Source organism: Populus alba, chromosome 2, assembly GCF_005239225.2.
Source record: "Populus alba chromosome 2, ASM523922v2, whole genome shotgun sequence".
NCBI classification, from domain to species: Eukaryota; Viridiplantae; Streptophyta; class Magnoliopsida; order Malpighiales; family Salicaceae; genus Populus; species Populus alba.
The window spans coordinates 4,100,125-4,112,322 of record NC_133285.1 but is presented as its reverse complement, the minus strand read 5'-3'; the positions used below and the strand labels follow the sequence as shown (position 1 = coordinate 4,112,322).

The following is a 12,198-nucleotide window of genomic DNA, read 5'->3' as shown; positions in this document are numbered from 1 at the left end:
CACCCATGAGATACCAACTAGAACAGAGTTGTCGGTAACTATGGAAGCAGGAAAAGAAAGCATAAAATAAGGAAGAATAGCTTCTCAAAGTGTAACATGTACTCCCATGTTTAGTAGTTTGTAGCAGGTTGGTTGAATTTCTCGCTGTCGATCAGAAGGAACTGCATTGCCCGGAACATCATTCGTCATTGTGTCACATCTCACATAATTCTCCTAACATGTTTGTAATAAAAATGTTTTGATTGCCAGATATAAATCTTTGAAAGGATCAATGGCAAATCAGTAACAGAAGAAGCAACAAAAAGAGTTCAAAAGACATTGAGCTGTACCAACTGGAACACAGTTTTAGGAATGCCTTGGCATAGCGGCTATGGAGCTCAAATGCTATCAATCAACAAAGACAGAGGATGAAAGTGTGCTACACACTGGTTTAAGAATGTTGCATACAAGATGTCTCTACACCAACAGCATTGAACATAAAACTCTTCTAGAGGCATGCAATACACAACCAAGCTTTCCTAGATTCCAACACTATAAATCTGCAATACAATATAATATAAAGAGTTTGGAACTGATTAAATCACCCTCTCAAATGTTTCATACATAAACAGGAGCTGCCCCATTGTATTTATGACCTCGCATAGATTCTCTGTTAAAATAAGAATATTCCAAAGGTCTTTTCCACTCCGGAGTTTGAGGGCATGCAGATAGTTCAGGCTTCTTTTCATGATAAAACATGTATAACAAACAAGAACCTAAGAACGTTTTCAAGAAAATGAGCAATCATGCAGCCTGTCAAGTTATGGCCATGGGTGCAATGGAGGAGAATATACTTCTTTGAGTGTGTTTTCTGGGAGGAAAATTGCAGAACCTAAGAAGGGTATGCAACAACAATAAACGAGAACAATTCAAACTCTTGAACATTAAAGCTTTCAAAGGAACGTATGATTCCTATAAAAGCTATTACAATTAATCCTCGGGCAACAACCATTTATCGATAGTGCCAGTGAAATTCTCAAAATATTTTATTCTATTGTAGGAATTATTGTATCACAGACACAGAGTTTCTGTATATATTACAGTACAAAGGTCACCTTCATCAGGTGCAAAATCCCGTCCCGTCCCTTGCATTGCATCTTATCTGACATGAGCAAATATAAAAGTTATTAGAGTCCATCTCAATTAACTCGGCAATGAAGTTGATTTAGAATGTAGAGTTGCAAACCTTGATGAACCTGAGCGAAGCTCTAATTGCTCAACTTCTTGGCAGTAGAAAGACAACAAAATTACAATCCCAGAAGGTTAAGATACGTTCCTCATCATGGCATGGGTCACTCACTCAGCAATCCCTTCCTTTTCCTCTCATTCCATTCCGTACACGGGAAGCTAACCAGCTACATTAATTACCAAATTGATTAAGGTATAATCGATTCCAAATTAATTAGTGAGAAGAGGAGTTGATTAACAATTCTAATCAAAACACGCGCTGTAACGATCTTGAAAATCGTGGCTCTCAGGTTCTGGGCTCTACAGGCAGGGAGGGATATGAGGCGGCAGGAAGGAAGGGTCTGTTCTGATTCATAGGGATCTGCGGGTTTCTATTTTCAACCGCTCAAGTGGAGAGTAATATTTGTCTTTGCAACCTCTTTTTATTTTTAATGAATTAGGTTTTTTTTTTAATATTTTAAATATATTGATAATAAAAATAAATTTTTTTTAAAAAAAATATTTTAAATATATTTTTAAATAAAAATTATTATAATATCAAACACTATCTAAGATTTAATATAAAACTTAAATTAATTTAAAATGATATAGTTTTTACTTTTTTAATAAGAATAATAATAGATTTTTCAAAAATAAAAATTAAATTAGGTTTTGACTTAAATAACTAAGTCATTCCAGTCAAATCCTGAATTACTAGAATAAAATTTATTTTTGTATTTGAATGTGTTTTAAAAATGTATTTAAAATAAATAAATATCAAATAAATATTTTTTAATAATTTTAATATATATATATAATTATTTTAATATATTTTATAAAAATTAATTTTCAACTATTTATTTTTTAGTTTCAAAAATATTTATTAAAAAATATAATTTTTTAAAAAAACTTAATATGTTTTTGGTGTTTTTAAATTATTTTAATACACTAATATTAAAAATAAATTTTTAAAAATAAAAAAAATATTATATTAATATATTTTTTTATAAAAATTAATTTAAAAAACAACTTCAATCACACTCTAAAAAAAGGCTCTACAACCGACTCATAAGTCATAACACTACTTTATTAAGAAATTCTCCTCAAAACCTGAAAAAAATTTACTTCATATTATTATTTTTAACTATCGAACGACACCGTATGGAGAAGCCCTGGGCCTTTCAATAATAAAGCTTGAGAGAGCAGCCCTAATAGCAGTAGAGCAATTCATCACTCCCGCTTCCAACACTGGCCTTCGATTTTTCATCTTCAAACCCTAGCTAGGTAGCTCAGTTCTTCACGTTCGAGACCACAATGAAGCTCGTCAGGTCAGTTTATACTCTCCTTTTCTGCTATTAATTAGTAATCCAATTGTTGTGTTGTTGATTAATCGGTTTCTTCTTTAGGTTTTTGATGAAGCTGAACAATGAGACCGTCTCAATTGAACTCAAGAACGGAACTGTTGTTCATGGAACCATTACAGGTTACGATCCCTCTCTCTCTCTATGACCTGCATTTTTTTTCTCTCGTTTTATCTACCTAGGGCTTTGTTAAACCCTAGTATTTATTTGGTTATTGTTTGGCATCAACGTGCTACAGTCTTTTCTAAAAAAACTCCGGATTGAAGTTTGTCAGCTGTTTTATTTGGGTAGATTCGCAGGGGAGGTCATTTGTTGATGAGGACGCACAACATTGTGCACAATTTACTGTAAATTATGCCATCTATTCACTTTATTATGGTATATTTAGAGTGTTTGTGTTTTTTTAGTGCAAAAGATAGATCTGTAATATGGCATCATTATTTTCAACTACATAGCAAGGGTTGCTATATCTGTTCTGCTGCAGACTGTTCTTCAGCATAGTACCTTCTTTTTAATCATGTTCAACATGATTTTTGTAGATTTTGTAGAAAGAAAAAAAAAATTGGGGCTGGACTAGCCCAAGGCCAGTAGAAAAAAAGAGGGAGTGGTGCTTGATGGTCTGGGGAAATTGTGGACTAAATAGACCATTAAGTAAGGTGCCTTTTTTTGATAAATTGTTCATGAACTACTGGATATATTGAAATTTTCATATGCAGATTCTTGTCTTATGGATAGAGTATATAAAAATGAGTTCAATTTATATGATTATTGGTGGAGGAAAGAAAGGTAGTTTTCCTCTCTTTTGGATTGGTGGACAAACCCATCTGTGGTTGGAAGCCTTTGTTTTCTTTCATGGAATTTCTAACAGCTGGAATCAACTGTTGAGTTTCAAATCAGAGGTTAATCTCTTACCCGAGGAAGGATTTGGATTTTTTTTTGGTTATTTTGGGGGGTGAGGAGGTAGCATCTGTACTTTCATTCTTGCCCTTTTTGCAAGGGCTCAACATTTATAAATTTAAGTAGAATAATTAAGATTTACAACCATGAATATAGAACAACATGCAATAATCTCATAGGGACACATCCATTGTAGGAGCTTGAAGAAGCTTTGACGAGGAATGAGGATAAACATGGTTTTGTGTGTAGTTTGTAACTTCATTTGCAACGTCATTTGTCACTTCCAAGCCATTGAATTTTGAGTTATAAATCAGTGTTAACGTGGCCATATTGTTGTAGCATAAGTGCTAGCTGCTATATCTCTTACAGCAACATCTTTTTCCGTGAATTTTTTTCTCTTAGACATTCATGATACTCTTTTTTACCCTTGGAAATTTGGTGTGGTAAGTAGTGTTCCCCTGACTCAGGCATATCAGTTACCATTGGTAGGAACAACACGTGGGTGAGAATAATACTTGATAAACTGTGGTAACCAGTGGTCTATCAATTGAAAGTTCAATTATGTATGATTTACACACCGCTTGGATGGTTGTGAGATCAATGGATTCAATAATGATGTATCCTACAGGCAGGAGGAGGAAGAGTGCAGATTGCAAGACTTTCTGGAACCCTGCTGCTTTGTAGCTATTTGGTGATGGAGGAGGATTTGAAATCTTTTATGATTTTCTCTTTCTAGGCAATTTTGTTCTGGGATTAAATTTTTTTCTGATCCTTAAATGACTTTCAACTTTAGGGGCTTTAGAGGAGTATCATTAGGTGATATTCCAATGGAACTGGCTATGCTGTATCGCTTTAATTTTTTGACTGGCTTTTCACTTTGTGGAATATGTCTAACATGATTTTTCCTGCAATAGAAATTACAATTATCTTTACTGTGCTCATGTTGGAACAGGTGAAGTAATGATAATTCTGACTGGTTGATTTGCTGGCTGTAGGTGTTGATATCAGTATGAATACTCATCTGAAAACAGTGAAACTAACAGTGAAAGGGAAAAACCCGGTAACTTTGGATCATCTCAGCGTGAGGGGCAACAACATTCGCTATTACATCCTTCCTGACAGCTTGAATCTTGAGACTTTGCTGGTTGAGGAGACACCTAGGGTCAAACCTAAGAAGCCAACAGCTGGTATTGCTAACTTATTTGCAGCTTTAGTTACATTTAAATGTTACATATTATTTCATTTTCATTATACCATTGATTGCTAATAATTTTAATTCTACTGAAAAATCCAGGGAGGGCTTTGGGTGGTCGAGGCAGGGGCCGCGGACGTGGACGTGGGCGCGGACGTGGCCGCTAATCATGTTGTGCTTGCTTTAATTTTTACAGCGTCTGGTTATGTAAACACCTATGTTGTAGCAAGTATTTGTCGGTAAAGTTAGGGGCATTAAGAGAATGTTACTGCGTTTATTTAACTGTTTTTGCCTTGTGGAGGCTAATTGCAGGATATGAGCTTGTTGTCTATCGGTAACCTTTTCCAAATTTAACCAGAAGATCAAAGTGATGAGCTTATGCTATATTACTCTTCTGTAACCTGCTGTCTTATTCATGCTGCCATCGTATCGTTTATGGAGCGCTCTGTTCTAAATTGCTTGCATGCTGCAGGTACAAGTTTGCCAACTAGATCAGGTGGTTATAAATTCCACTTCCGACGCTCCTGGTGGCTGGTTCGAGACTGTCTGAATGTCTCTTTGGCGTTCTTGTGCTGTTGATACTTGAGAGTTTTTAACCCATAAAAACAGATGCTTAGCAAAAGTTCGCCTGGCTGATCATTAAATCTCGTCGATGAATGATAAATAGATGGTCCTGTACAACTGCTTCTGGCATCTCTCTGTATAGGAATTGATATGCGAAAGTTTAAATCCTAGCAGTAAAATTTGTGTTTAGGGTCATTCTATAAACAAACGCCAAAAAAAAATCTAGAAAATAGTTTCGTGTTTACAGAACTAGAAAATAAAAAATATTTTTCATGAAATGTAAACTAGCTCTTATTTTAGGAAATTGAACATTGTTACACAATCAATGTTCCAGTCAAACAACGTTCGGTAAGGGTCTGGATCCCACTTTTTCACCTTTTCAAATGGACGATAACTGTTTCCTTTTTTGTTTTTGTTTTTTCTTTATCAGCAACGGTGTATCGATTTTGAAACGGCAGGTCCCCCTCCAGTTTATACCAAAAGGCCTCGAGCAAAAATATAGATTTATCGAGCAAGCCAGACAAGTTTTTTCCCACGTAACCCCATCTTCTTTCAAAAAGAAGGAAAACCTTTTCCCAGTGGCCCTAGCTCAAAACCAAATCCTGACCGTCTATCGATAACAAAAAAAAACTTGATGGGCCTACGCACGGATAGATAAATTCACCCGGGATGCCACCTTTAGTTTGCATAGTAAGATTAGACATCGTTTGGCTGTGTGATCGAATCATTATTTTAAAAAAATTGAATTTGTTTTAATTTTAAATATTTTTAGATAATTTTAATATATTAATATCAAAATAAATTTTAAAAATTAAAAATATTTCTGTAAAAAATATCTTAAAAGAAACTTTTACCGACTCCAATCTGCCCCTTAAAATATCTTACTCAACATAGAGGGCAGCGGCTAAGGAGATACAAGAAGAAGAAGATGGGGATGAAGCCAGCGAAACAAGCGATTTTTGTGTTTGGGGCTCTTGCATTTGGGTGGCTAGCTATTGAAATGGCTTTCAAACCTTTCCTCGACAAAGCTCGTTCCGCCGCGGACAAGTCTGATCCTGCTCGCGATCCCGGTGATGACGATGACTCTGCTGATCACGCGGAGAAGGACTTGCCTACAGAATCTGATGCTTTTGTCTCTGATGAGAACCCAGCAACTGTTTGATGATGATGATGGTATGATTTTTGAAGACTAGATGTTTGGTTATATACAAGATAGAAAAGGCGGGGCTAGGGGTTAGAGATCAGTAGTTTTAGCGATGGATTTGAAGGGTTTAAATGCCCGGGAATGGGAGATTTGTGGGTTCTTGGTTGTATTATCATTATGTTGGGATTTTAACCTCCTCTAGTTATCAATGCCAGGAATATTTTATCAGATCTGCTTGAATCTTTGATGGTGCTTTTTTCCCCGTCCTGTTCTCCAGTTTGCGGATTCAAGAAATCAAGGTGATTGTATGATCTGTATCCAAAAAACATAGTATTCTATATGTATTTTGGTAAACTGATGTTGGGGGCGCATGTGTGACGATGTGAATAAGGTTTTGATCAAATAAAGTATGAATCATGGGCTCGATGATTATAAGATTGGAATTGGATTTATTTCCTCTCGTTTTGTAGATGTGAATATTTGATTTGGATCATTAATCTCTAAAACCGAACGATATATAAAATCAATTCACAGACCTAATTCATCTCAATGCTGGAAACGTGGATGCTGTTGGTGGTTTCATGTCAGCTTAAAATTCATTAGGATAAAGAGATATAATTACAGGCATGTTACATGATATTTGCAGATTTTATCATGTTTCGGAGAATAATATGTTTAGGTTGTATTTTATATATTTTTTTATCTGAAAATATATTAAAATAATATTTTTTTATATCTTACAATTTATTTTGATATTATAACATTAAAATGATTTTAAAATATAAAAACTATTAATTAAAAACTAAAAAAATAAAAATTTCCAAAAACACTAGCCATAATTATATACAATTCTAAAACTCCCGGGAAAAACACTATATTTATTATAGATATAGATTCATTGTAATATAGACGATATCGTAGCAATATACTATATGCACTATAAATGATATTGTAGCGCTTGAGGTGGTGTTGTCTTTGCCATATTTGGTAAAAAATTATTGATGGAGAGTATTGTTGTATTTTTTTATTTTTCGTTTTATGTGTCAATAGTAGTTGGATGTTGGATCTAGTTTGGAAGCCAAATTCAAATTACTTTCAAAAGATTCCAATAACATCGAGTCTTGTTGCCCGACAGGACCCAATAATATTGGCCTCCAACATGACCCAATAACGTTAGATCTAAGATATTTTTAATTTTATCTATTTTTTTCTTTTTTTCCTATCAAAAGCACTCATGGGAGTAGACAAGAAGCAAGAAAGAGTGCCCGTTATGACCATGGCTTAAAATCAAACTTTTTCCTTTCAGTTCAGGCCAATTCATTCATTAGAAAAACCAATTCTTGACCTACTATGGCTTCATTAATGTCAACAAAATTATAGAAGCTTTCCTTTTCTGTTAGGAAAAAAAAAAAGGACAAATGAAGGAGAAATGACTTGTTGGACGAGAGGAGGGAGCTTTCTAAGCAACTCAACCAAGATGAGCCCAGTACCGAACCTTTTTTTACCATTCACTTAAAAAACTTTTTAAGCACCTGACGAAGGAGAGTAAGGGCGAGGCTGCACGACTAGATTCATCAATATTAGATCCTGCCCCTAGCTAGATCTAATAACCATGGGTTCGGTTGTCTAGCAAAACTCAATAACGTTGAGCACTGCCCACAACATCACCTAAAATAGCTCTGGGTTTGACTCTCTAACAAGACCCAATAACCTTAGGTTTGGTCTCAATTGGACTAATCAATGGCTCCGCAGCCAGATCCAAGTTTATTGGGTCTGGGTCTGCCAGCAAATCCAATGATTTATTTATAATATTTTTATATTATTTTGATGTGATGATATAAAAAATTAATTTTAATTTCTTTTTCTTATTGAATTTTTTATACAATAAAGAAAAAATAAATTGATGAGAGTTTTTTTTATATTCTACAAAAGTTGGGCGATTGTATTCTTTTCATTTGAAGCTGAGTTGAATTTTCTTATTAAAGCATGTTTGTTTCCCGTTTCAAAAATGCTTTTCAAAAAAATTAAATTTTTATTTTATTTTTTCCCCTTGAATTTTTTTCTTTTCTCTTATGTAATTTTTTTTCATATGATAAAAAGAAAGTAAATTGATGAGAATTTTTTTTATATTGTATAAAAGTTAGGTGACGATAATTTTTTTCAGCATTGAACTTTTTTATTAAAACATATTTTTTTTTGCGTTTTAAAAATATTAGCACATTAAAAATAGTGGCGAATGTAGTATGTGCATAATATATTTCAATTAAAAAGAAAGAAATTAAAAAAGGGAAGTTGTCCCCACCTATCAAAAGATTATGTTATCTTTAATAGACATAAAAGGGGTATTGTTTTAGTAATATTATTTTTGTAAAAAAAGAATCCTGGTAGTTGTAGTGTGTTATCTTTGATTGATTTAGATTAGATTAGATGATTTATATATTTTAACAAAATTTATGAATATTCAAAAAACAAATAGTAGTATAAAAATTTTATATGTACATATTCTTAATACATGAACTCTTTAAAATAAAAGTATTCAGAAAAATTACAATTCTAATATTATTATTTTAAAGTTGACGGAGCTCTTAATAATTTTTTTTTTACATTATATATTTTATATATTTATATTGTATAAAATAATTTTTTAATAATAATATATTTTTAAGTAAAAAAATATTATATTCTCAAAATGATTCTAAAAAGAAGAGAAGAGAAGAGAAGGGAAGGGAAGAGAAGAGTTACCGGGGGTGGTAGCCAAGATCTAGTTCATTTATGGTGACAGGTGCGAGTGCGACCTATGCTAAGGTTGTAGTAAATTTGAAGCATCGGATCCCAAAATTCCATGAGTCACAAGCAAGCAACACGTGGTGCGCTGGCCAATTGGCACACTTCCACGTCCGCAAGAAACATCAACAAGAACCAGACCCCATGGGCCATGGTAACTCGGCAGCGCACAGCATAGATAGGTGTCGTGTCACTTTCACCTCTCTAAGAATCCATCCGCCATTGTTATAGAATTCCTCCCTCTCATCTGGTCACCTAGAGCTTTCTCTCTCCCCAGAAATTTAATTTTGAAAGCGAAACCAAGCTCAGTCTGCAGGAACAAGAAAGGGCCTGTGGATTGGATTGTTCTTCACGTCACTTTCTCGATGACCGCTGTTTCACGCCGGGAGGTAAAAACATCTATGCCGACTACCCAGGCCAATAGATTATGTCGGGACATATGGTTGAAATATATTTTTAAAAATTTTATTTTTTTATTTAAAATAATTTTTTTAATATTTTGATTTGTTAATTTTAAAAATTAAAATTTTATTTTAATATATTTCTAATTAAAAACTCAATCACTATTTAGGTATTTCCTTTTCATTGATAGTATGATTGAGCCCTGTAATCCAGATGATGAAAATAAATGATGTGATCAAGATATTAATAGAAGTTTTTAAGAGTGTAGTAGTGGATTTATTAAAGTGTTTTTTTGTTTGTAAATATATTAAAATAATATTTTTTAAATTTTTATAAAATTATTTTTTTATATTAACATATTAAAATATAATATAAAAATAATATTAATTTTTAAAAATATACACCTTTTCAAAATATAAAAACAAACATGTCACTCGCATCACATGTGTCGGTGCATTCTTTTATTCCACCATCACTAACCTGCCCGATAGTTAAAAAAAATCCCCGCCATGCATGTCCAATATATTATTATTATATACAGGTAGATGATTGATAGGGGGGTCACTTTAGACTCTGGAAAAGCAGTGTAGAATGTATTTTATATAAATTAAATTTTTTTTTATTAAAAATTAAGTTTTATTTTAAATTGTTTTAATATACTGATATTAAAAATAATTTTTTAAATTTAAAAATAAATATTATTTTAATATATTTTAGCACAAAAAAATATTTTAAAAATCAACTGCAATCATATCTTTGTGTTTGTATATATATATATATATATATATATATATATATATATAATTTGTTAAATATTTAATACATTTTTTTATGCTTTTGGTTATGTTTATTGTATTTTTGTATGATGTAAGATTTACATTGTAATTTTTTTAATCTAAATTGATATGATTGTATTATTCATTTTAAAAATATCATTTAGCTATACAATATGTAAGTGTATTTTTTAAAAAATAAATTTCTTAAAAGAAGTTTAAATGGAAGAAAAAATTGACAAAATAGTGGAAAAACATATATTATTAGATGCTTTACCTCCAATATATCGCAGATATGATAATTTTTATTTAAAAAGTAAAATTCAAATCTTGAGTTCGATAAATTATTCTGCAAATCAATAAATCCATCCAAATTTTAAATTAAAAAATAATAGTATTTTTAATAAAAAAATTATAAAACCATTTTAAATTAATAAATCATCGAGTTGACACACCAGCAAACAATGATTCTAACCACACTGAAGATTGCTGGCTTGCTGATTACCAACTGATTTTGGATTCCTTTACTAGAAACAAAAAATGAATAAATCACAAAGTTCACCTCTAGAGATTACCTTTTATTATCTGCGTTTTTTTTTGTGGTCACAGGCATCACCTTGCCCAGCACGAAAGATCAATACGGAGTTCCCTATCAATTCCCTCCACAAACTATAGATGTGACTTGACAGCTGATCGGAAGCCCTATGCCCTCTGGCACGGAACCACCGCGTGACCCGGTGGGCTAAATGTTAGCTGTTTTCACGATTAAACATAATAAAATCAATTTATTTATAGAATATTTGAAAGTTCTTATTATTTTTTTAAAGTGTTATTTATATTAAAATATTATTTTTTTTTTATTTTTAAAATATTATTTTTAAAATTAGTATATCAAAATAATTCAAAATATATATAAAAAAATAATTTTTTTGTTTTGATCTCACTCTGTGGTCTACGGTATCGTTCACTAGTTTTCACATCAAAACAATTGTGGGTATTTTTTTTTTATCCAGTCATATATTGACATCAAAACTAAGAATTATAAGATCCATCCTGTAATTTTTTATATTTAATCTTAAAGAAGTGATCCATGTTTGTATGGGTACGTCTATAGAAGTTATTTTCTTGATCCCTTTTTTAAAATTTAAGCTCAGAATTGATAGCAGAGATAGAGAATTAAATCACCAAAAAAATTAATATAGCATAAAAAAAAGGTTAGAATCCATGCGCTCCATGACCATATAAAAACTGACAAATTTTATATAAACATGTAATTTTTCCTTTAGGGAACATAAATAATACAAAGGCAGTCCTGTCGACTTTTTGAACATTCTTTTTTAATAAAAAATTCGATGTTAATAAATGGATGAACGAACAAAGTATACCATAATAGTATGATGGAATAGAAACATCAATGTCTATTATCAATGTGTGGTGTGTTAAATATCATAGTAGTTGTTATTTTTTAAATCATTTTTTATTTATAAATATATTAAAATAATATATTTTTATTTTTTTAAAATTTATTTCTGACATTAATATATCAAAATGATCCAAAAATATTAAAAAAATTATTTTAAACAAAAAAAAATATATATTAACTGAAGTTTTATGTTTATAATCTTTTTAATAATTGAGAATTGAATTTTAAATAAAATTCAATCTTTAAAATATTATAAAAATAAATTAGATACCGACCTATTTGATTTACAATTTTAAAATAAAAAAATTTAATGTGAAGACTAATTTTTTCTAAATACTCACTTACCCATTTTTGTTTTTAAAAAACTTTTAAAAGAAACTAGATGAAGATAGTAAGAGCGATACAAAAAATAAAATAATTTAAATTTTATCTTGTTTAAATATATAAATTCT

The 12,198-nt window shown here is 31.4% G+C and overlaps 1 protein-coding gene across 2 annotated transcripts; it reads left to right on the top strand.

Moving 5' to 3' along the window:
* Window positions 1-2,378: 2,378 nt before the first annotated feature.
* Window positions 2,379-6,816, top strand: LOC118049216 (small nuclear ribonucleoprotein SmD1a). Of its 2 annotated transcripts, XR_012169286.1 has the most exons (5): window positions 2,379-2,534; window positions 2,613-2,689; window positions 4,460-4,651; window positions 4,759-6,393; window positions 6,580-6,816. XR_012169286.1 is itself a non-coding variant. In XM_035059150.2 (4 exons), exons 1-4 carry the CDS (start codon window positions 2,521-2,523, stop codon window positions 4,821-4,823), a joined length of 348 nt encoding a protein of 115 aa, XP_034915041.1. In that variant the 5' UTR covers window positions 2,379-2,520; the 3' UTR covers window positions 4,824-6,816. The 2 variants fall into 2 exon arrangements, 1 of the variants encoding a protein (XP_034915041.1); XM_035059150.2 differs by having other exon boundaries at window positions 4,759-6,816.
* Window positions 6,817-12,198: the final 5,382 nt, after the last annotated feature.